The sequence below is a fragment of the Sebastes umbrosus genome, chromosome 23, assembly GCF_015220745.1.
Source record: "Sebastes umbrosus isolate fSebUmb1 chromosome 23, fSebUmb1.pri, whole genome shotgun sequence".
In the NCBI taxonomy this organism is placed as follows: Eukaryota; Metazoa; Chordata; class Actinopteri; order Perciformes; family Sebastidae; genus Sebastes; species Sebastes umbrosus.
Window position 1 is genome coordinate 15,120,214 of NC_051291.1, and position 26,839 is coordinate 15,147,052.

A 26,839-nucleotide genomic window follows, 5' to 3' on the forward strand; every position below is an offset into this window, starting at 1 on the left:
TGCCGTTAAAATTCAGAGCATTGAAATGTTAAAATTAGATCTTGCTGCATGAAAAAATTCAGGGTTATCACAGTTTTACAGCTCAGTTTTGATGAAAATGTACATTGGATGTGTTTAGACATATATGTGTATACGTTTTCTGCAGTAAAATCCTGAGGATATAACATCACACTGTATATATCAGGAGGTTAAAGCAGACTGGCGAGAATCATCAGCCTCAGACAAAGACCTTTTTATACACATTGAATGTTTTATTAAAAAAGAAGTTATAACAGTTTATTTTATACACAACTATTTATGAGGTTATAAGCCTATTAATAGAGAGCATTTGTCTTTTTTGACAAGCATGCCCACTTCACAATGCAAAGAAAAAAACAAGAGGGCAAAGAGGGTGATAAAAATAAAAGACCAAGGATGGACTTTTTCAGAAGAAAAAAAAAAATAAACCTTTTGACTTTTTAAACCCTCAAGTATCACACACTAGGTAACAAATACATAGTTTCTATAAAAAATAAACAAAAAAACAACTGCCATTTTCCATGCTGTGTGTGCCTTGCTGAAATCCCCCTGATGGCAGCGGTCGGCCAGCACAGGGCACAAATCCACACGAGCACAAGACGGGATAGGAGGTGTGCACCAAGCGAGCCTCGACTCCACACCAGAAGCATGCAAGTGCACGAGGAGACACAGTCAACACACGGAGGGGGGGAGGTGATATTACAGGATCAGGGTGCAGCTGTGCTGATAAAACGGAGGACGTCCCGTCTATAGATTAATGATAGACCAGTCCGTTTAGCTGAGGAGGCCCTCCATCCTTATTGTATCCGGTGGGGGTGTGGGGGAGTGTGTTGTGGGGCTATGGCTCTGGACTAGACCTCCTCTGCAGGGTTGCAGTTACAATTTTTGAGGCCCCGTCCCATCATGTTAATGTCTGGAGTCGCTGTTTAAAACTAACACATCTGTACACCTGTGGTCTTAGAGCAGACGAGGTGGAGGAGGTGGAGGGGAGAAAGCCAAAAGGGAATTAAATAAAAGCACAATAAACATGTTTTTTTCCACACTTTTTTTTCAAAAAATAATTTAGAATTCAAGTTGCAATGGGAAACATAATCATTCACTGGTTTGAGGACATTTTCTTTAGTTGAGTTAAAGACGACCTGAAACACAAAGGCAGTAATTATTTCTCTTGACCTTGAATTGCGGAGAACAAGGGAGGCCACCGAAAAGATCAGATGGTTGTTACCAGAGCTGAGTATTATCACCAATTTATTGCCCAACAGACGCAAATAATGCTGAAAAACCAAAACCTATATGATTTTACCCAAAACACAAAATTTTTGAAAAAGACAAAAAATATTAGTTCCCTGTTGCACCATTGCATCATAATGTGCTATTTTTATTACAATTCTCAACTCGGATATACTGTTTTTATTTTCAGCACTCGCATACAATACTGCACAAATGGAAAGTAAAACAAGAATTACTTAAAACAAAAAAGATCAAGTTCTCATCAGTGTGATAATTTAGCTGAACCATAACTTAAAAAAACAGTGGCGCTTGAGATTAAAAAAAAAAAAAGGAGGTCTGTATTCATGAATAAATAAACATTTATAGGCAGTTCGGGGAGAAAAAAAACAAAACAAGAAGCCAATTTAAATTGCAGGTTTTGTTCTGTTGTGAGTGGATCACAATCGTCACCACACGAACATTCACATAGCTTTATACTGCCTTCAACATGTTGAGTATCACAAAAAGTTAGCTCTGCTGTGACAGTTAAAAATGGCTGCATCCTGCTGGAAGCTAACCCCGAGATAAAATTAAAAAAAAAACCTCCCCGGGCTGGATGAGAAAAATTACCCCGTTAATTTTAAATATCAGAAATTAAAAACAAATCAAGGAAAGTGTCTCTGTTCTAAATCGGCATTCAAATGTGGTGATAATTGTGATTTAAATCATGTTTTTGAAAAAAAAATCCAATCTCTTGAAACGGGCTGAACCACTCTTTCTTTTAAATGTTCTGTACAGTCAGCTCTATCAGGCTCACTACAGGTCAAAACCCTAGTTTGAAATCACTCATTTGTACAACTCTGCAAGAAGAGGACAAGCAGGCATGTCTATGGAGTACATTTAAACACACGACAGACACTAACTAAAAATCAGATGAATGCTTTTATCAGGTACCAAACTAAGCTAACTCTATCTGTAATACAGCCATATAGCATATGTATGTTGTTTAGTGGAAGTCAACACCCGGCGAAAAACTAACTATCCTGTCAAAAACACATGATTTTCCATCCTTTCAACATGTTCCCGGGTGAAAAATGTTAATCGCTCTGCAAGATACAACCAAACTGTGTTTCAAACCCTGAGCCAGAAAAGTCTAACAATCCTAGATTAGCTCAAATATACAGCCCTGGGTGTTTTAGATGTCGAATCACAATCTGCACATTGGCAGAAAGAGGAGAGTAAAAAGTAGGATGAGTGAAAAACAATGTGCTTTTTGTAGTTTAAGTTTTTTGAAAACATGGTTTTTGGGGACTTCTTCAATGGTCGCCCTTCAACGTTTTTGTGATGAGGCACAGAAGAGGGAGTTGAGATCAGAGGTGACCTTTTTTCCGAGTACGATTCAGCCTTGAATCTCCCGCTCGGGATCCACAATCTGCCACACAAAAGCAACCAGTGACTCTTACTGCAATCTATGAAGTGAATACATTTCGAGGTTCTCTAGGTAGTTTGACTGCCGTGTCGGCCTCGACGGGCAGTGTTTTTTGGGTTCAACACTGAGTTTCCACGAGGCTACAAGGAGGTGTCTTACCACTGTACAAGGTAGATGCTGTACACACAAAACAAAAAAATCCAAACGTGTTGACCCCCCCATCGGTGCAAAAAAAATACAGGAAATAAAAGAAAGTCAAAGATTGCAATTTCTTTCCACGCATCATGGATTTACATCTTAACCCGCCACATTGAATCAACAATAACACCTTTTTTTTTTTTTAAAGTCAAATCTGTACATTTGAAATTAATTCCCCTCCAACGAAAATTGCTACAAGCCGAAATGTCAAACATTGAGCTCTTATTTTGTAATCTTGTTCAAAACTACTGATCCAAATAGAGGACAAAAAAAGTGGGAGTCCAGGTGATGCAGTCGGGGGGTACAAACATTACCACAGGGCAGACCAGTATGAAAGGGCATGCATGGGAGCAAACTCCAGGTTAACAGTGGAATGTGAGGAGGGACCGACACTACACAAACTTCAAGAAATCATTTTTACTCAGATCCACTCCATAACCATATGACCATGTTTGTTGCTTTTTCACTTAAAATTAAAACGGAAACTTTGGTGCTGGTTTTCTAAACTCACCCGAATAGGTGATAATTACATTCTTTCTCTACCTGAAAAGTTCTTCTTGACCGATAATACGAATAGAAATGTGTTTTTTAAAAGCAGGACAGGTGATTGAAAGCCAGTGGCGTCCTGCAGAAAACTGCATGGAAAAATGAAATCCATATGGTTAGATGGTTAAAGGGTAGCTCTGGTGTATTTTCCAGTTCCCATCATACCAAGTGAGTCTGACCAGAGTTTCCACAAAAACGCCACTTTCCGTCCTCATTGCTTTTGTGCACACGTCTTCCGTACACTTTACGCAGCTAGTTCCACAAATCAACACCGAAAGCACCCGACACGCGTCTTTGTCGCCACATTGTCGCTCACCCTGTAACAAGACATTGTGTTTAATTAATTCGTATTCAAAGACCTGACCTCGTTGAGCATTTATTTTGCACTGCACAGCGGCACATGTAGACAGGCAGCTGGTCACAAAGAGTAACAAAAAGTTAAGTAACATGCCAAAAGTAGCATCTAAAATCAATCAATATGTTGAAAAAGATATGCTCAGGAAAGCATTCAGGGTTGATTTATGAGCGTCACTTATTGTATTTTTCATATAAAAGGTGTGCCATGACACCTTAGGTGTGATTGTGCGCCTCAAAAAGTTGACTACGGGATAATATTGTAGAGCTTCACACCCAGGCAAGCAAGACCCTAAGCAGCTCTGTAGTGGAGCAACTAACATGTTTGTCAGAATCAATCAGCATTGTGGAGAAAAGAAAGGAAATTTAGGTCAAACATATATACTTTTTCATATTTTTAAAAATTTGAGTAAAGAAACGAGATGTTCACGGGGAGACTTCCTGCCTACATGACACACCTTAAAAATGCGGAGGTGACGGGGAGAGAGTGTAGAAAGCAATCGCGACATAAGTGTGGGGAGAAACAGCTACAGAACGGGAGGGGTGTCTGTCAAACACACCAAAAGGCTAGATATCCATAAAAATCCTTGTTTAGTAGTAATAATAATAATAATAATAATAATAATAATAATAATAAAAAAATCAACTTGTTTAAATATGAATATTATAAGTCTGCTTTCTCATGGTTAGGAAATCAAATATAGTCTCTGTGGGGGTTAAAGGAGGAGGAGGACGAGGAGGAGGACGAGGAGGAGGACGAGGAGAAGGAGGAGGAGGCGGGATGGGGGAGCCCTCCTATCACTACAATTCCATGTCCTGGGCCTCGTCTTCTGAGAAATCAGACATGGAGCTTTCAGATGAAGAGTCGCCTGCCCCCTCTTCCTGCTCCTTCAGAGCCTCCTCTGTTGCATATTTCTGGATGTACTCTGTGGAGGGAAAGACAGAGAGGAAAAGAAAGAGAGAAAGAGAGAGAGAGAGAGAGAGAGAGAGCACGGTCAGACAGGAACAAGTGAAGGCCTAGAGAATAAATAGTGATCAGAATTACTTATTAGGTATTCAAATTGGGGGAAATAACTTTTTTCCAGGGGTGTAATAATCTAAGGGTGCTTCCACTTTCAAGTTTGTTTCATTTGGTCCGGAACAAGGGGAAAAAAATGATACATTGCTGCATTTTAGTTCTGGCCCGGTTCCTGTTCACACTGACTTTTACAAACAAACCAAGAGGAGTAAACATGGGAGTTCTACAGACTGACAGGTAACTCGTTGATTGGACAGTTCTGGCGATTGTCACCCTGCATCATCAGGACTCGGGGACTGACAGAACTTAATGCCGCACTTTAATGCTTCTTGATGTGTATATTTTACTGCTGTCCAAGCAAAATTTGTTTTAACGCCACTCATTTCTTTAACGCATTAACTTGCGATTTTTAGGTTGCAGCGGGCTCAGTTTTAAAGCTAGAGTGAAGATACTGGCATCATGTGAAATTAGAAAACCTGAGGAATCCATCGGTACCAACCATACTTGTTTGTCGCGGAGGAGGCTAAATAACGCTCCAAACTTACGCAAAATTTTGGCAAGGAAAAACTGTCATGGCCATATTCAGGGGTCCCTTCACCTCAAGATATGTGAATGAAAATGGGTTCTATGGGCAAGTCATAGTCAAGTCAGCACTCTGACAGCTGTTGTTGCCTGGTGGGCTTGAGTTTGCCATGTTATGATTTGAGCATATTTTTATACTAAATGCAGTACCTGTGAGGGTTTCTGGACAATATCTGTCATTGTTTTGTGTTGTTAATTGATTTCCAATAATAAATATATACATACATTTGCATAAAGTAGCATATTTGCCCACTCCCATGTTGGTAAGGCTGAGTATTAAAAACTGGACAAATCTCCCTTTAAGGTACATTTTGAACAGATAAATAATGTGTGATTAATTACGAATAACTATGGACAATTATGCGATTAATCGCAATTAAATATTTGAAGTATATTTAGCCTTAGTATATTTATGTTCTTTCATTAAAAACTGATTATAAGTATTATTAGTATTATTAGACTGCAAATTGACCACATGTTATGATGAATGATGGTAGAGACAGGACTTTACAAAAGCCCCTTTAAGCGCTCCGAGACGACTTGTGCGAACGCATTGTGCGAACGGCCTTAAATACAGATCAATAAGATCACTTCTGGAACAGATTTCACGATCAGCAGATGGATTAATTAGTAGTTTAGCTCTTGAAATAATACTAAAATCACATATCTGTCATCAGAAAATCTAGTGGTTGGCTTGTTTGCTTTCACACCACAAACAAGCCACACCAGAGTCCGCTTGGAAGCGGACCAAGACCACCTTTTCAAATGGTCTCGGTTTAGCTGCTTGGTCCACGCCAGGGTTCGATTTACAGCTTTCACACCAACCCAAACAAACCACACTAACCGGAAAAACAGACCTGAGCTCGTATTAACCAAACCAAACAGGTTAGGTGTGAAAGCACCCTAAGAATCTAAAGGGATGTGGGATATACACCCAGCAGATTTTGACTTACCTTTGATTTTCTGCTTGTACTCCTCTGGCCGGTGAAGGTACATGGCAGCTGCATCTCCATTCAGGGGGTCGATGGGGTTTGGGTAAGCCAGCAGCTGCGGCAGGAACGACTCAAAGATGTTGGTCAGATCTGGGGAAGAAGGCAACAGATTACCAATAAAATAAACCAAATTAATGACCACACAGTTATATAACCTGCTGATTTAATGGCAGTTAGTGTCAGGGCTTCTCTCATAAATCTCCCCATTAATCTGAAGGAATTGCCAATTACATGTCTAATATAAAACTGCTGCCTCTGTTAATTGGCCACAGGAGAGCTCATAATCAATTTACACACATATCAGTCAGTGATGACCATACAAAGAGGTGTATATGCTAGCAACAAGACCTCACAGCCTAGCATAAGGCATACACTAATCCCTTTCACTAGCAGGCCTCAGCTTTCTCACAGAGGCCTAGTGGAAAAAAACTGCAGTTCTGCTCTCGTCTCCTAGGTGTCACTGTCGAGTCCATTCAGTTGAGGAAAACAAAACACTTTCCTACAGTCTATTGTACAGTTTTATCATGTTTAGGTGATTTAATCAGCTGCTTTTGTTCCCTCTTGCTTTGTGGAGAATCACTACACACAATGCTTGGTTGATTGGTCTATTCTTTCCATGTTTGTGCAATCTGATTTTCTTTTTCCAAACACTAAAATGCGACAAAATCTGCAGCATTTTAAGCACAAACAAAAGGTAAAATAACACAAATGTGAATTTATTTTAGAGGAAAATTAGCAAATCTTTTCCTCTTAATATCAAAACACTGGAAACGGTGTTCCTCTGAATACCATTTAGGGTTTTAACATTTGCCTTGGAGTCATATCCACAACACCAGTGAAAATAAATAGACAGGGATGCTGAAACATCTGCTAGGGATATTACTGTAATGCCATTCATATTGCTCAACAACTATCTTAGCCCTGTGGAGGGGGTGTGATGAGAAATTAATGGTTGAAATAGGGAGAAGGGCACAGGGACATGGAGAGCAGGAAGAGAGACTCGCGGTGACAGTGAGAAGAGCAACTGGGTGACAAAACGGTAAGTACAATCATGTGAGCATGTCGCCGTCTCTCACAGCTGACAGCCTGTAAATCATTCCTGTCGAAGGTGAGTGTTTTCTGACCTTGCTGGGTGAGGGGTATTACCTCATTAGTGTTCACTTCTCCCTCTCTGTAAGTGGATTAGGGGTGCACCGCTGCCTAATGTGGCCACACTTGCTAGCGCGGTCACCTTTTTGGCGCTGATGGCACCGTGTCAAGTTTCTTCGCACATAATCGCAACAGACCCCGGTGGGGGAAACTTAATATGAACACGTACGCAGCTGGGCCACTCACCATAAAGGGCCGTCCATGTCTGGTTGATGACATCTAAGCACACTGTCCCTGACCTGGGAAACCAAGAGGAGAAAACAGAGTTAGAGCGGTAGAGCCGAAAGGGAGGGAAGAGCGTGCAGTGTGTGTCCCAGATCAGGGGCTGGATTCTACACAGAGTATGTCAACAGTTCAACGATGCTTGTCCTTTAAGCAAAAGTGGCTGAGAAATGAAGCCTTCTTATGCCAAAAAAATGGAGTACAAGGGTTATCCCTTGCGGCCCTTTTCACTTGTGTGGCAAGATTCTTGTCAAGCTGTGAAATATAATGGTCGAACGAACCAGGTAGTTGCAATAAAATGGTTATCAGTCACTGGTTGATATATTACTTTAAAGGGGACATATCATGCTCATTTTCAGGTTCACACTTGTACTTTGGGTTTCTACTAGAACATGTTTACATGCTTAAATGTTGAAAAAAAAACATTATTTTTCTCATACTGTCTGTCTGAATATACTTGTATTCACCCTCTGTCTGACACACTCCGTTCTAGCGCCTGCCTCTTTAAGACCCTCTCCCGAAAAAGCCCAGGCTGCTCTGTTTGACTTGCATGTACATGTGACATAGGAAGGGGAGCCAAATCTGAATGGCTTGTTGAATCACATGTTTTCTGATCTAGGCAGCCCATAAAAAAATTGACTGTCTTATTTCACAGTCTGTGGGTGGTAGGCACTCCAGATACCCAAATGTATGTGCACAAACACTAAAAAAAGTGAGTTTTTCATGATATGTCCACTTTAAGTAGACCAATGACAAAGCTAGGGTTGAATAATGGAAGATAAAAAAAAACACTTCCAGGTGTATTGATATATTTACAGTTTACCCTATACATTGTTTACATGTTGTCTGTTGTGCATTGAATTGAAATGTCACTGCGTGTACTGTAAACACGGTTAACAAGGAACTTGTCCCAGTTCACCACTGGTATTTCCGCTATGTCAGTCGTCTCCTGGTGGTGAATGTAAGTTTCTGATGGAAACCGCCCGAATGCAGCATTATTTTTTGGTCTTAGTGACACAAGACTGTCCTATCTGGGGAGGAGGCACAGGTTCAGCCTGTCCATCAGGTCTTCCCAGAGGCCAACCTTCACAGGTCGTGTCCTTCAGAGGATCTGCTGGCCTCTTAAGCAGTGGATTACTGGAGCCGAGAGAAACAAAGAGCTTGGCCACGTCCTGTATTTGTGTGATTTAATGCCGTTAGCCGATTATACTAAAACTAGTGGCTCATATAAAAGTTGTGATTCACAACATAAGCTCATATTTCTTTTTACTGTTTCTATTACTATTTTTCTATAACAAGCAAATATCATTAGATGAAATTTAATACACAAGGCCTTCATATGAGTGCCCCACAGATACAGTCTTCTGAAACTTACTGAATGTAATATATTTCATAATGCCTGCATAATGATGTATATATGCTCAACGACGGACTCTGTGACCTCATTCCGACTAATTCTCCCTCGCATGCATATAAGACTAGGAAAAAGCATCGTATAAAGGGGGAAAAAAAGTAAACTTAACTGTACAATCTTTAGTGTGATTTGCAGAGGTCCACAGGTAGGAATGAAAATTATAACACTATAAAAATGTCTCTATCTGTGTCTGTTTTTAAACAGAGCTTAAGGCAGCAGTTGCTACAAAAATATGTGTAAAGCTTGAATATCCTAATCGGCTGGGGACTTTCTAAACTAGTTACTCCACTCTGAAGTCCTTTTAAATTGTACTGTTATTACCATTTGCCATAAGTCTCTATTTATTGTATCTTACCTATTTAATCAATGTTTAGACTGATGGAATAAATGCTTTGGGACCATTTAGTGGTAAAGGTTAGGTTAGTTAGTTTCTAGGGTCTTTAGTTAGTCTTTGGTGTTTTGTAGGTTGTAAATGTTACGTTTATTATCTGCTATCCCTTTTTTCACGCTTCAGATAGCTTATCAGGTTGTCCCATTTCACATATCTCCATCAAGTTATATGACTAAACTTGTATCTTAACTGTGTTGTGAATAAATAAACTGAATTGATCTTAGGGCCAATAATCTAGTAAAACATTAACACTTCAAACACATGACTGAAATCAACTTACGCTTCGTCAATGTTGGGATGAAAAATCTTGTTCATGAATCCTAAAAAAGCAAGGTAGAGACGAGGAAAGTGTTATAAAAAATGAATGGGGTTAGGGGTTATCTTGATCTTATAATCCTTCATGTGATAGTAGTGCTCCTACCTATTGATGGCGATTTGAAAGGATATTTGTCGGGAAGATCTACTCGCACCTTCCACACGCCTCCTTCGTACGGTGCTACACATGAAGAGGGGACACAAAAAACAACGTCTGATGAGGGCAGAGGAGAGACTTTCATTCCATTGAACATTACATTTCATCCTTTATGCACTAGACACTGTAGGGTTATATCAATTTTCTGCACTCCTTTCTCCGCTCTCATAAACACAACAGAGAGAGAGGGGCCATTTGAGAAATGAGCCACACACACATACCTCTTCTCTTTGCCGCTTTCTTTTATCTTATGCAGTAATGTATTTCAGCCCAGGGGCATTCTTTACTTCCAAATCACTTCATATAATACACCGACATCAAAGAGGAAGAGTATGCGATTGTGTGTGGAGCTCTCCCAGAGTAGCTGTGTGTACTGAAACTGAGCAGCACATAAGACGACTGAAAACACACTTGTTGACCATGAACGGCGGTGAGCAACGTGCACTTTACACACACATGCGGGCAGAAAACAGTGTCATTTTATTTGGCATGGTTACGAGGCATCATAAACAGGGTCAAACGCCAACTTCCTCTCTTTACCGAGGCGTAAGTGGCGGTGGTTTTCAGTGCGACAGATGTTGCGAACAGCACACGAAAGAAGTATTTCCTGCTGATGAGGCCACTTGCATCCAAATTCCCCTCAAGCCCGGCTCCTCTGTTTTACACTTTGTTGCCTCGGGCCTGGTTTCAATCCGTTTTTTCGCGTTCCAGGCCTGCTGTGACTGAACTCTATTTATGCTCCACAAAAAAAAATGACTGATTCCTGTGATGTCAGCCCAACATTCGTTGTCATTTCATGCTCCGTTTAGAGTTTAACTAAACATCAGATGTGGTCAGATTATCAGTTTTTTTAACAGCTATGTCAATCTGGTGTTGCAAATAGTTTTTTAAATGTTAAATGTTTGGTCAGAGAGGAGTCGTTCAAGATCCCAAGTTAAACATTCCTTGATTTCATATTTCTTGGATGAAAACACACCCAATATCCTACGGCCACTTTCTGGAGCACATTAACTAGCCCGAATGAGGATTCAGCAACAAATTTTGTAAAGTTATTTTATGTGTCAGAACAAATAAATCTTTGTTGAATCAGAAAAAGAGAACTTACTTCCTTGTGGTCCGAAAAACTTCACTACAAATTCATTGAGTCCACTGAGGATGGTGACTTCATGCTTGCTCTCAATGCTGTAAAGGCTGTTAAGGACAACATCTCACGTGACTGCAGCATACACAAAAACAAACACAACCTGAGGGACTACAATAATGAACAAGTGTTAAATAACATTCAGGATCACTAACAATTTGATCTGTGAAATGGATTCCAGTGTAACACGTCATCACGTTGCAAGGAAGACAAAAGACACGAGCACGAGCCTGACCTTTTTCCTCTCTCCTAGCCAACATCGTCCTTTCATATCATACAGAGTTATGAGAAATAAAGAGGGGAATGATGGCTTTAGACAAGATAATGAAAACAAATCAATGCAGGAGAATTACACTTCGGATTCTGTTCATGACCCCTCGTCCTGGAGCCTCACTTCCAATGACAATCGATAGCCTCGCGCCAATTTGTCATTCTGCGTGTTGAATTAATATCCCCAGACTGAATGTGAAGTATGCAAGGCCAGTGACTTCAACACAAAAAAACAGCCAGCAGATCATATTCACCCATGCTTTCAGAACCATGCTGGCCTTCCTCCACCTGTCACTCTCTAATAGCTGCCCGGACATAAAACACAAGTCCCCACTGAGAAACACGGTCTCCTTACAAAGAGTGCCTGCAAGTTTATCTTACCACCTATACTGCTGAGAAAACCCAATGCACTCGCTATGCTCATCAACATTAGAACAAAAAGAAAATATAAAAACAACTTTGAACGTTGAAAACAACCTGATGCACAAGAGGAGAATCTCCCTCTATCTGAAACATACACACTTCAGTCTCACATACATACAGTACATGTAGTTCTCTGCTTCATAATTTGCATTTGTGTAGATAAGTAACTCTTATTTCAGATGAAATTACGTGAGATTCCTCAGTTAGACCAGTGGCTCCATTAACCTAAATAAGCAAATACTCCAGTCAGTCAGAGAGAAGCACTCGGACAAGGCAAGTTCAAGTTACTTAAAACTGAGATGTGCTTTTGTCAAGCAGTACACTAAAAGGTCATAACTAGGGCTGTAATGGTTCATGTATTTGTGCTGAACCGTCATGGTCCGAGGATCACGGAGCGGTTCACGCAGAATGCACAATGCCCAATTTCCTTTTAGCCGTATGCCGTTAGCAACGTGTACTGTGGTTAGAACAACATGCAGATTGGTGAGCGAGAGTCAAACTATAACGAGAGAAAATGAAACGCCAGAGCTGGAAGACCAGCCCGGTCAGCTACAACAGCAACGCAGAGAGAGTTGTATACAAGACAAGGACAGCGTGTCAGTGTTGCTCCACCATTGTAGGGTGTGTGAATAGAAACACATCGAACACGGTAACGCACATTTGACTGCATCACCCGATGAGCCAATCAGCACTCCTTCTAAGTTTTATTTTGTATTATTCTATTTATTTCACATTTGTAATTTCACTGCAAAAGAGATGCTTTTCAGTTTTATAGCCTATTGTGCCATTTCGAAAAGTTTTTGTTCAGTGTTCATACAGTGTAATACAGAAGTGTTTTTATAATAAAAATTGTTTACCAAAGTTGCCACTTTCAGTGGGCAAAATGCTACCTCCGGGGTAATGAACCGAACCGTGTGTTCTGTGTATCGTTACACCACTAGTCCAAACCATTTAATATTTAGTAGTTGTACAAGACTTCTTTGAAGAAGCTACTTTTCATCATTAGGGTTATTAATTTCTGACCATTTCATTTGCATCTTAGTGATCTATGGCAAAGCAAAGGCTCTCAAAAATGATTTTAATCTAACCCTCTCCATGCAACAGACTGCAGATAATGTAGATTTTGTAAACGTTTCGGTGTACAGATGCTAGGACGCCAACTACATTGTCAGAGATTAATAATAATAACAATAACTCCAGACTCGCTCGTGACATACACTCTAATGGGATGCAAGAATCTTGGTACTCACACAAAAAAAGAAAAGAAGAAAAAAGGACCGCCTGACCCAACTGTTTAACCAACCGAGATTTATAAAACCTGTATTTACCCGAATCATCTACCACAGGAGAAGTTTATACTCCACTTCCAGGCATAATTGCAATCATAACAAACCCAAAGGAACATACGATTTATTTTCATTCAGTGTATTATATGGCAAATCCAACATTGCAGCTATGAGCTTATAATGTGCGCCTCGCTCTGATTTATTTTCTGATCTCCACTCTTACACACAATAATCACAGAGAAATTATTTCCCTTTCATGTGAGCATGAGGGAAGAGGCACGGGAAATCAAATTGAAGCGGAGACTAAAGAGAGAAAAACAAACAAGAGGAAAAAGAAAGAGAGGAGAGAGAGAAAGACTGACATCAGAGACATCAGAGACAGAAGGTACACAAGATGGGATAAAACTCAGTTTTCCAGGAGAGACACACAGTAGCAGCTGGCTCGTCAATCCTGATTGAGTGAGTATCCCATTAGCGGCAGCACTGACCCCCAAAGGGTTAAATCAAACTGGAGGTTATTTTAAGCTCCGGTTGAGTCTGCGAAGAGCAGACTGAATCCCTGGCTTCTGCAGGGAAATGTGTCATTGTCAGACAGAAGAGGAAGCTCTCTGTTCTGACTCGTGTTGGAGTCAAAGAGCCACTCGGAGGATCTTTGATGCAAAGTCCAACGCAAAAACAAATAACCACCGACACTTATCTAAAGCGTGCTCGCAAAACAACTAACCGTATGCAATAGGGAGACTCCAGTCAGACGCATCAGACTGCATGCATTATGTTTACATTCTGCAGCTCACCGAGTTCTGCCCTTCATGTAAGGACACATAACTAATGTAGTGAAACTACTGGTGTGTGAGTGAATGTGTGTACGACAACAAGAGGGGAGAGGGAAGCAACACAGAGGAGGGGGGATGGTATGGACTGTGTGCGTTATGTTATATAGAGGACAGCAGTGAGAGGCAGGGCGGGGGGATAAGCTATTAATGGGGTTGAATCAACACTGATCATGCTGCAGGCTAATTGACATTAGCCACACTGACTGAGAAGCCAGAGAACAACTGGGCTACCTAGCAGATAGATTCTTAAAGTGACATTTTAGACATTTAAATTAGTTATGAGTACAGGTTTGCAGGATTCTGGGTTCACCTTACAAGACGGCAAAATTACAAGCCAGCAGAAATGCAAAGGTCGGTGTGTTTGTGATCTGTAAATATTCACATAACCATCGTGAGAACATGTGAGCGAATAGGGAAAAGGAGTAGCTCAAATTGATGCCATCTTCCATCTATCCAATCACCCACCAACCTTGCCTTCCTTACAAACCCCCTAGGTTAATGATATTAATAGGAGTGTGGTCTTTGTTAATTTGCTTGGTTAAAAGCCATAGCAGCAACACGCACACACATTACTCACAAGCTTTATTGTAAGGAACAATCTCTGGCTTTGATGTCAAACTTCAACACTCTCACCTTCTCCTCTCAATCCCAAAATTATACATTCACTCTATTGGACTCTGGCCATCTTCCACGTCATAATGACACAATGGTCTAATCCACTGTCCTTTTGTTTAATACTGGGAGACAGAAACCCCAAAGGACTCATTCCTCCCACCCAGTGAATAACTACAAGGCGCTGTCAACAGCAGCTCCCTCCCCCCATGAAGGAGTTTGGCAGGTATGTTAAAGCAGAAGGGAGTTCCTGGTAGAGCCAGTAAATTCTCAACAGCTTGAAGGAGTGAAGGATGTATTGACAGTTGAGTTGACAAACAGCCACTCAGCCAGTCGAACAGAGAGAAAAAGAAAAGGTGACGGTCACAAAACTGGCTAGGCAGGACAATCAGTATATACCAATTAATTATTTGCATTTGTTTGAGGTCTTTAAACAGAGGTGACACATTTTGTATTTCAAAAGGGAAGACAATTTGGTTTCATTCAAATAGCTGGCACGAATGCAAGACAGAGACTGGGTTGTACGGTGCATTTACATGCACATTAATAGACCTACAGCTATTAATCTATTAGTTGTCAACTATTAAATTAATCACCGACTATTTTGCTAATCGATTAATCAGTTTGAGTCATTTTTTAAGAAATAAAAAAAGTAAAAATCCTCTGATTCCAGCTTCTTAAATGTGAATATTGTCTGGGTTCTTTACTCTACTAATAATCATCCATAATGTGTATATAATAACTAAGTGGGTAAAGGCAAATAATAGAACAGCTAGAACAGTCTGGTAAATTCAAAAAAGTACATCACTTTACTGTAATGCAGCCTTTAAAACCAGGAAAAGACAACATCCATATTACAATATCCAAAATCTAAGACAACGTCTAGTCTCATATCACTATATTGATATATTGATATATTGCTCAGCCCTAATGTACATTTAAACACACTCTTGTCACCTAAGCAGGATGGGTTCAACAAATCTTAGGATAATTAACTCCTAACGACAGCGATTTGATCAAGGTTATGAATTTCCTCGTTCCTCATTCCCATCATAACGACTATCTGTCCATCCCCCCACCTTGGATTAGTATAGATAAGTCATAATCTGTGGACAGCACCAGGTCAATATCCTTTTGCTCACACTTCTAATCTGATACAGAGTGTCCAATCAATCCAGAGGAACACACACACACACACACGTCCTCATTGTCGTATCTCACACAAGCCCGAAAACCCTGAACTGTAACAGCAACACGGCCTCCATACTGGCTTGACAACACTCACACTGCGTAGACAGAAAAGGTCTAAAAGAACTACTTTCAGGCTACCAATTAGCCCGTTTCAAAGTTTATCCAAGCACTAAGCTCAATTTTATCCTGATTTTTTAACTTCATACAGCATTTAAAGGCTTAAGTGTAAAAATATGCAGTAAATAGCATTTACGGTTGTGGTCTAGACATGTCTTGTTTTCTTTCTGGTCCGTTCGGGCCGCTATCCCTGTCTGACCCTGGTTCAAAATATCTCATCCTGACCAACTTCTTGCTAAGTATGGAAAACAAACATGATGGGGGAATCATAAACAGCACTCTGTGAAACAATGTGGTGTCAACCGTGCGTGAACATTTCCCTCTTGGGAGACAGAAGAGTTGTTGATCTAGTGAAAGGGAGGCACTGGCTAGTTTCAAAGCAGTTCCTTGTCTCGTATTTCTTTTGACAAGAGGAAGGGAGGGAAAGTCCTCCACTATCCTTTCATCAACAGGATGCAGTAAAATTTAAAAACCCAGTATCAACTTCTTAGTTTTTCTGAAAAACAAAGCAATCAAAAACAATATCATCACGGAGAGATCAAAACCATTTCTTCAAATCTTGTGCATCTTTATGTCTTTGGCACGGACAATCAAATTCAAAACTGACTCCGCAGGCCAGTTATTTACATCTGAGCTGAGCACACAATAGTCTGACCACCTGCTGACACCTCCAGCTTCAAGTAATCCTTTTAAAAGGGAAGGTGCATAGCTTCTGGGCAGACTGGGCTGAAATAACAGGAAAGGCAGCAAATCAAATAATCCCGGAGGCACTGGGAGAGAGAGAGCTAGGTTAGTGAGTAACAGAAGGGACCATGCAGAATTTCCAGTTATTAATGGCACTAACCAGAGAAGAAGACAGACAAAGGCTGAACATAAGAAGCAAAGCAAAGCTAAGAAGTCTGCCTGAAAGACATTAATAGTCCGTAACACCCCAAAAAGCCAGTGGGGAAGAGGAACATAAAAAGAGCGCGTAGAATAGGGTCAGCCAACAGAACAGGGGGCTGAAAACAGGGGAGAAAAAGAGCATGAGAAGATGATACAGAGAGTTGTTGAAGAATAAAACAAAAAGAAACATGTAAAGAGTGATGCCAAAGGAGAGGCAGAGAGATAGTAATGCAGATATAATGAGAGAAAAGAGTTGAGCCTGGTGAATGCATATCTAGCCTTGCAGGCAGGCAGATCTGTGGATGTGAATGACATCATTGCTGTGGACTGCAGGCCGATGATGATGATTTAGCTTTTCTGTGTGTATACAGACACATAAACGTCTGGATTTGACTTAGCTAAGAAACTGTATGCTATAATAGTTAACAGTTAAGAGTCAATCCAGATTTACAGGGGATTGGCAGGTCAATATTAGCAGGAGATTTTTCTTTGGAAAACTGCTCAAATGTAAGCATTATTATGCAGTTTTGTTTCAGAAGAGTTTTTGTTAGGAACATGGTAAAAGATTAGACTGAAGAGTTGACAGAGCAGTAACAGAATGAGAGGCAGCATTAAATACAACGATGTTAAAGATGTATCAACACATCAGAAATATAACGGGACATTATTAACGTAAATAGAGATGAGTGGGGCCAAGTAAAGAGCCCTGTGGCACACCTTTATTGATAAACCGTGACTTGTTGAGGTTCTCCATAATAATTCTAAATTGCTTAGGGACAGATTTAGAAAGAGTTTTGGCATAAAGTTCAACACTCCGACAGGCTGTTCAAATACACCATTTGTGGCTATACCAACGAAAATTCGTAGGAAACACGCGAAAAAAAGAGGAATAACTTTTCGTAAGATATCATACAAACCGTTGAATGAGGATACGCTGACCCCGACCACTAGATGACCTGTCAACACAAAAGAGATTGCAAACTCTAATGTCATCTCCTGCCACTAGGGAATACAGCTCTGTTTCAGAGATGCCTTGCTGCATATCTACATACAGTGAAGTTCATGCTGTCAGCACGTGGTTGTTTTTTTTGCACTGGACAGTAATGTGGCCTTGGATAGAGCGATACCATGGTGTGAGGAGGAATTTAGTACATAGGGATTGATGTTAAGTTGTCAAATGAGTTGTTTCATATGGAAGAAACACTAAAACCTTCACAGAGAGCAACTTGTTTAAGAACACATCTTCATTTAGCGATAAGAAGGCAGCAGCCTCTCTTTCGTTTTCTCTCCCTTACACACATATTGTAGCAGCAATGTACAATCAAAGGCCTTGCAGATGAAAGGCAGGAAATATAGCAGCTGTCCTCAGAGTGTGAGCAATGGGGAGGCTTCCTCCGCCGAAAGAGATGCAAGTATAGACTACCAAAAGTCACAAGCTAATATTCTTCACCTACAAAAGATAGAGAGAACTTAACTTGAGACAGTGAGCTACATCTTGCAATAAGGACAACAGAAAGCAGCCTTGTACATTTGAAAAACAATAATGAAACGGACAACAAAGTCAATACCAACAGTACACCAACAACAAAGCTGTTCCTTCTTCTTCCTCCCAATATGGGCTCAATGCCCACTCTCTGATATTCAAAGAGAGCCAGAAGAAAATGAAGTTTGCATGTGTAAGTATGACTATGAGAGGGTTGGCTTGTTTGCAGTCTCTGGCAGCATACACCTTTATCTACACATGCGTATTGTTTCTTCTTAAGTCTTAGCCTGTGTGTAAATGTGCCAGTGTTTGTGCATTAAACTTTTTATGCATTAGTACGCTCACAGCACAGGCCAAGCAGGATTACTGTGTGACCTCCGCTACACTCAGAAAAACAGAGGCAGCTAGTGTAGCACAGCAACCATCCTGCCACAGCAGGCAGAGCGAGTGATAGGCACTGTGTTGCTGTGAGAGTGTGATTTAATCAGTTCAACACCAAACAAACACCGTCACCGCAGCCGTCACCAGCCCGACCCCGCTGACCCTCTCCTCTACCCTTCTCCATCTCTCACCGAGGCTAACGTTTTCCCCCAGCTGTTTATTTTCATTTATTGCTCATTAAGTCAAACTCTCTCTACTTCATTTGAATGCAGATTTGGAGCCTAACTGAACCATTTGAACCATCAGAAGCCCCTTCATACCCCAGCTCATTGACTCAGTACATATAGATAATCCTGTGAATACATGGTGAGCTTAAAAGGGGACGAAAATGAGAATGAAGCCAAGTTTAACAGCAGCTCCCATTCATCCAGAATACAGATGGCTACGTTTAAAGGTTATATTGATTTGTGTAGACATGTCATTTAAAAATGATCAAAAAAAACATTATGACTGTGAATTCATAATTTAAAAAATTTTGGCGGGTCCAAAATGAATGTTTTGTTTATCCCTGTGGAAGATATCTGACGTTCGGTTCCCACTTCTAACAAGGCTTGTGAGACAATAGTAAAACGACGTTGGTATCACGTGGTATCTCTGCGTCGTCTGCAATCAAGTTAACAGTTAGTGTGGAAAAAAACAGATAAATGGCTGAGTTTGATACTGGTGCCTCCATCAGGCTGCAGAATAAGTGAATAGCTACTGTGGAAACAATGTAAGCCTATAGCTAGGCCTACATGTTGCAAAATTACTTTTACTCTACCACAAATGATTCATCACTTGACATGACTGTCTGAGTCATTCCACTCGACCATGAAATATACAGGTTGTGCAACGAACCGTGGAAATTGTGGTGCCCTCCACTGTACAGGACGTACGAACTAATGCAATGCATACTGTCAGTTATTCATGGTCCCAAATCAGATTTAGACAACAACCACGTTTCCGCATGCTAGTTCCTTCGTTGTCAACGTATGGCGTGGTGGTTTTCAGTTCCAGTATGAGGCGAGGATGTCTTTGCTGTTCATGACTGCCCTGGCTGGCTCTGATAACTGAATATAGCAGGTATACTGGTATGATACTAACATGCCTGCGGTCATACCAGCTGCTCTCACTTCCCCTTTTTCCTGCCCAGATCCCACAAGTGATATGAGAGATCCCCCCCCCATAGCTTTGTAGATCTGAGGAACTAAGGACTTAATAACCAGTACTACAACATACTTGTAAACAGATTAAGCACATGTGATTAATATGCGAAAGCAAAACAAATGAATAAGCCACAAGGAGCGATCTAATCCTTCAAAGACGGGGCTAAAATAGTGGTGATGAAGCTCATGTTTACTAAGACTTTAAAGCAGAACTATGTATATGATATTCGGATTAGGGCTGTCAATCAATTCCAATATTTAATCGCATGATTGTCCATAGTTAATTGCGATTAATCACACATTTTTTTAATCTATTCAAATTGTACCTTAAAAGGGAGATTTGTCGAGTATTTAATATTCTTATCAACATGGGAGTGGGCAAATGTGCTTGCTTTATGCAAATGTACGTATATATTTATTATTGGAAATCAATTACCAACAGAAAAAAAATGACAAACATTGTCCAGAAACCCTCACAGGTACTGCATTTAGCATAACAAATATGCTCAGATCATAATATGGCAAACTCAAGCCCAACAGGCAACAACAGCTATCAGTGTGTCAGTGTGCCGACTTGACTATGACTTGCCCCAGACTGCGTGTGATTATCATAAAGTGGGCATGTCTGTAAAGGGGAGACTCGTGGGTACCTATAGAACCCATTTTCATTCACATGTCTTGAGGTCAGAGGTCAAGGGACCCCTTTGAAAATGGCCATGCCAGTTTTTCCTCGCCAAAATTTTGCGTAAGCTTGGAGCGTTATATACCTGTAACCTCCTTCCCGACAAGCTAGTATGATGAATGACGTTTTATAGTTTCATATGATGCCACTATCGTAAAAGTGAGCCTGCCTCAGCCTAAAAGCCGCAAGTTGTGTTAAAGAAATTTGTGGCGTTAAAACGAATTTGCGTTAACGTGATATTTTCGCATTAACTTTGACAGCCCTAATTCAGATGTCTACAAAGTTGTCCACAAACCAACTTATAAAAGGATCAGGAAGCTCTCTTTAAGTCAAGTTTCTAAATGCATGACACGAGGCACATTAACTTACTTTAACCTCTGCTTATCACTAAAAACACAACATAAGCTTCACTGATCTCTGACAGGAAACTGGTTACATATGTGACCAACAAAACAGCCCTGTTATCCCCGCATTTATCCTTTGCCAACTACTGCTGCCAAATCATCTTAGGAAATGAACTAGACAGCAGTTAAATAAACTGAAGAAAATTTCGCCACAGCATTTGTTTTGCATTGGAGCTCAGTTTGGTGACAATTACCCCAAAACTAACAGGCCATAAAGGCCTACGACATGAGTACAAAGGCTTATGCTCTGCTACAGCCATGCTGCTGATGCATGTTTCTGACTACCAACCACTTTAACAGGTTATACAGTATGTTTTTTGTGGTTATGTTTATGGAACTACTAACAGCTATGTCAGTAATATGGAATAGAGTAGGTTAGCTCGCACCGAGCTCGTTCTGACACAGTGAGTGTTTAAATTTCCGATGAAGCACTTGGAGCCGGCGGGTGCGGTCTGTGCGAAAGAAAAACCTTGCAGCGCGTTTTACATATCAATAGACACATGGCCCCGAAAGGCCTGACTCACTGAAATCCACATGTAAATGTCTGGTAGCTGTTAAGTGCTGCACTCACTGGATGGTGGATGGGAAGTAAATTAACTCTTCACCTAATACTCCAGTTTCGTTTCTGCTTTGAAAATTAAAAAGGTCAACATCTAGAATTTTAACACATATGATAAGACAAAGGATTACGTCTACGATTACGTCTGTAATTGTAACAGATACTTTACAGTAAACTAACCCACATAAAACATGTATACAGGTAGTACATTTTACCTGGTCTCATTCACAAGTGTTAATAAAACTGTGCTTTCTCAGCCTACCTAGAAAAATGTAAACACAGAGGCATACAATCCACCCCTGAGGCTAGAACACCTTGCTGAACATTTTCAATAGTAACAGGTTTGAAAATTCACATAAACATAAGAGCCGTCTTCGCAATCCACAATTTGCATGTGCAGTGAAACAATAGAAAGACCTACTTTTTTTTAATCTACCTTGAAAAAAAGAATGAAACACAAATACCCAGCTCTATGCTCAACAGTTAACCCAAAATATTAGAATTATTTTGCAATGCAGATTTGGTTTCCATTAATTAAACACAGGCCTGACTACACTGCGTTAGCTGATGGCTACCTCCCTGTGTGAGAGCCGGAGCGGCACAGTACCGCACAGGCTAAGTTCTTTGTCTTCTCTGGTGAGAGATGAGAGCCCACCCACCGCAATCAAACGTGACTCCCTCAGCTGCTCCTCCTCTCAGCCCTTCACTAAATCAACAGTCTATTTACAGCAGAGTCTCCGTGTGTGTGTGTGTTTGTATGCACGCAGCTCAGGCGCGTGCATACACACAAACGAAATTATCATTAATGATCACAAAACTGAGCCAGGGCAGGAGAGACAATGGCCTGAATCTGAGGCAACCACCTAATGAGCAAATCCAAGAACAGACGAGACAAGATTCGCCGTCTGAAACCTGAATTTCAACACTGACATGTTAAGGGAAACTGCTAACAAACCTGAATTTCAGTGTAGAAAGAGACAGACTGACATGTGACTAATTTTATCAGCTTGATACAGACGAGACGCACAGAGGCAGATTACCAGATAGAGTCAAGTGTTGGGTGTGGAAGGTGTAGGTTGCACTCTTTTGATAAGGCTCTTTTGCTTCACACACAGGCATACATTTAGCCAAAACAAAGACATACTTTTAAGATAACTGGGCTCAGAGTCACTGGCCCATATGCCAACATTATGACCAAACATGTAGCTCGCCATAATGATCACTTCGATTTTCCACATTAAAGCAGCGGTGCACGTGAGCGGCAGAGGCAGGCTGAGCTCCCCAGTGCAAGAAAGAGAAAAAAAAAAAATCATGTGAAACAAAGAGAGGAACTTCAGTCCATCTGTTTTTCTAAGGGAACTCAGCCATGCGTGCAGGAAGCTTCACTATTTTCACCATGGGATTAACAGTGAGGGCCTCAATTCTCCTACTGTCAGAGAGGTGCCTTGCTCCTGGACCCCCAAAACAGGACTGTCAATCAAGGTGGGGGCCCTCTGAGTAGAAGGGGCCTCGTGCACAATTTACTGGGTCACCTAATGCTCCCTCATGAAGACATAAAAAGGAGAAAGAGCAGGAGGTTGGTTAGGACTGGATGATGTAGCATATTTATAAGAATACTAGCATGGACGCAGACAAAGACGTATGTACACTCTAATCACAAAAGAAGGAGATATAGAGAAGCAGATATAGGTTTCGTCCGAAATTGTGCCCGAAAAAAGCCATATAAACTGACAGAAAGAGATATCTAAGACAAAAACACAGCCCAAGAGCCACAAAATACAAGTCTTAGACATAGACTGTATGTGACTGTACACAAGACAAAACCATTTGAATCTATGTATTATAGTATCCGCTTTCCCAGGACTTGAAGACACCATAAATATCTCCTTTCAGCCATCCTAATTCCATACCATCACTGGTTCAGTGGGAACAGCAGGTGGGCCATTCCCGACATTGTCTTAGGCAGTGTTTGAGCTTCTTACTTCAGATTAAATATTAACCTGGAGCTACAATAAACATGGGCTACAAAGTGATAACTGGGCTTTAGAGGAACCGTATGGCCAATGCCTACTGAAGCAAGGCTAAGTAGAGGAAAAAAAACATGGTTGAAGTGCACTCCCATCACCAAACAACATATAATTTGGCTGTGAATAAGTCGCAACATCTGTTTTGTGTTTTTGTCGGTCGTGCTTTTATACCTACAGCATACCATTTTTGCTGTCAGCATAATGCAAACTGGTACTGTGGCTTGCAAGTTTTCTGTACGCCTCTTAGCTTCTTTGTGTCTACTGCTGTGAAGTTATTTCTATTACATACATAATAACAAAGCATTTTTGTTCATGCAACTTCATCACCAGGCCAGAGCTTTCCCCATTCATTTCCTATTCATACAATCAGTCTCTCAGTCAGGAACAGGCAGAAAACTGCTGGCTCCTTCGCTACAGTAAACTGGGTCTAGTTGGTTCAGCGCCGCAATAATAGCGCTGGGTGCAGATTAGCCGCCTGTGACTGTGTGACATGGTCTGACACAGCAGCGGGAGGTGGAGGTCACAGGGGCTTTCTGTAAACGGGAAACACAAAAGACTCCGCTGCTGATGCCGTCCGGATGTCATGTCACAGGGGCACAATGGAGCCGAAACACCAAGCGGGGTGCAGATAAAGCTCAGGATTGGTATTCCACTCAGGGAGGATGGAGGGATGTGGTGGGGAAAGGAGCAGGGGGAGGACATTAAAATATAAAAAAAGGAGGGAGGAGGTGGACACTGCCCCGGCTAGAAGCCTACCCCCTGATTGTGGACACCTGAATAAATCAGGATTACTGAAGGCCTCGACAGTCAGTTCAGGGAAAAATGGATCCTTCGAGAAACATGAAGCACAAACATGACATACCCATCATACACCTAATTTGGGGTGAAATGATTAAGACCCATATACGCTGGTATTTATGCCAGGTATCATGATGGATACTGCGGCTGGTGAAGCATGCAACACCCCCCCAACAGTCTAGAATATAATTCATTGGTGGCCACGCTTCACAGAACTGCTATCCAATCCCTTTCAGACCTTCTGGCAACAATTGAAAGGTTGAAAAGTACAGTTTTGTTTTCATAAAAATGTCTTAACATCCTCTCTGATGTAATGAGATTTTATATATGAACAAATATACACCTCAAATCTCAAGGCTCATCGTGCTATTATAAAGATAAACACTTCATCAGGACAATGGCCTCAGCAGTGACTAAGGAAGTGCAGTTTAAAAGAGCTGAACAAAGCAAGGTTTACCGATTTGAGAGAAAGTATCAAATTCTGCTCCTTGATGTTGCAAACCCATTACTTTGCCTACATCTTTTTAGCAGATAATCTTTTAAATGCGTCACTTTTGTGATCACAGAAAAATATATAAATACACATTTGTGCAAACTAGGGCTGTCGAAGTTAACACTATAATAGCGCGTTAACGCAAATTCATTTTAACGCCACTAATTTCTTTAACGCAACTTGCGATTTTTACTTAGTAGCGGGCTCAGTTATAAAGCTAGTGAAGTTAATGGAACATATGAAACTAGAAAAACTAAGGAATTCATTGGTACCAACCATGTCATACTAGCTTGTTGCGAAGGAGGTTAAACAACGCTACGAAGTTACGTTAAATTTCGGTGAGGAAAAACTGTCATTGTCATTTTCAAAGGGGTCCCTTGACGTCTGACCTCAAGATATGTGAATGAAAATGGGTTCTATGGGTACCCACGAGTCTCCCCTTTACAGACATGCCCACTTTATGCTAATCACATGCAGTTTGGGCAAGCCATTGTCAAGTCAGCACACTGACAGCTGTTGTTGCCTGTTGGGCTTGAGTTTGCCACGTTATGATTTGAGCATATTGTTTTTATGCTAAATGCAGTACCTGTGAGGGTTTCTCAAACATATTTGTAATTTTTTTGGGTTGTTAATTGATTTCCAGTATTAAATATATCCATATATTTGCATAAAGAAAGCATATTTGCCCACTCCCTTGTTGATAAGAGTATTAAATACTTGACTCCCTTTAAGATACATTTTGAACAGAAAACAATTTGCGATTAATCGCGATTAACTATGGACAATCATGCGATTAATCACGATTAAATATTTGAATCAATTGACCGCCCTAGTACAAACATGTCCTCTTCTTCTTCAGGTAATTCTTGACTAAATATAAACTGCTGTACAGACAATTCCTTTTCTGTCCCATTCTCTGCATTAAAATCCATAGGCCAGCTTGTGTTGGCATTCAAAAATAGGCTTAGTCCTTTGTGATCTACCTGTGCTCAAATTCCAGCAGCTTACTGCTTGAAAGCATTTGTAAAGCGAGTAGAATGATGAATGCATGCAAATAATAGCACAACTACCTACACAGTATGTGCAGTCAACCCCACACAACGAGCTGAATGTAATGCTCTCTGAAATGACACAAGACTCCGGTTCAAGAACACCGTGTTCCAAAATTGAAGCAACATGTCCAGGAGCAGGACTGAATAGCCGCTGGCCAAAAGTTATGGAGGAGAATGACTTTAATTTAAGGTTTAGGACTACAGTTTGGCAAGAGCCAGGCAATAAACAAGTTGTCTCTTGCTACTCAGGACTACAGCAAAGGAGGAATATGGGACACAGAAAAACCCAGTGTAAACAAACACTCAATGCCTTCTCCGTGACCACATTTCATTAAGATAGCACAACGAGTTCAGGCTACTGGCATGCAAACACAAAGAGTGTACATTCGGTGCTGAAAGCAGGCTGCCATCCATCGGCCTGGCTTAGGACAAAGCTTAAACCCAGAGTGATACGACGACATGCTGAGGTCATCCTGACATTCATTTTCATGAATTCCCTAATGGCCCACGCTCTAGATCCTCAGCTCTCCGGTGGCCGCAGCAAATTAATGCGTGAGGGCTCTCAGTGTCAGCGCATAAGAAAAGAAGCCGCTGCTGTCTAAAAGGCGGTGTGAGTTTCGGGTTTTGGTTTCACCAGGGGGAGACGCTGGGATAGGGAGCACAGAGAGGAGGTTGTTAGTTTTGCTCTGGGGACACAAACAGAAGGAAGGAACTGTTTCCCATACCAGTAATTTGGAGCCCTCCCAAACAAGACGGACTAGTCAGCAGTGAACCTATGTGCTATGTAAGCCAGTAAATCTCAGTGCTGTAGCCCTACATTTAAACACACATGGCTGTCACCCTCCACACTTGCTGCTCACTCATGGTATCGTAAAACAAACACAAGTCATCATTGTATGGAATCGAGCAGGTGGCGTGCAGCAAACCTGCTCTTGCCTGTCAGTCAAGTAGTTCAAGAAGGAGGGGGGGGGGGTGTATTACTCCTGCAAGTGTCTGTGTGTGC

The 26,839-nt window shown here is 41.0% G+C and overlaps 1 protein-coding gene across 1 annotated transcript in view; it reads right to left on the minus strand.

Moving 5' to 3' along the window:
- Positions 1 to 230: 230 nt before the first annotated feature.
- ube2h (ubiquitin-conjugating enzyme E2H (UBC8 homolog, yeast)) overlaps positions 231 to 26,839 on the minus strand; it is a 28,854-nt gene continuing 2,245 nt past the window's right edge. Inside the window, exons 2-7 of the mRNA XM_037760051.1 lie at positions 11,100 to 11,176; positions 9,944 to 10,018; positions 9,803 to 9,842; positions 7,682 to 7,734; positions 6,308 to 6,436; positions 231 to 4,680 (exon numbers count right to left, since the gene is read on the minus strand). Of these exons, the coding sequence (XP_037615979.1) occupies positions 4,556 to 4,680; positions 6,308 to 6,436; positions 7,682 to 7,734; positions 9,803 to 9,842; positions 9,944 to 10,018; positions 11,100 to 11,176 (499 nt within the window). The 3' untranslated portion in view covers positions 231 to 4,555. The remainder of the gene's footprint in view (positions 4,681 to 6,307; positions 6,437 to 7,681; positions 7,735 to 9,802; positions 9,843 to 9,943; positions 10,019 to 11,099; positions 11,177 to 26,839) is intronic.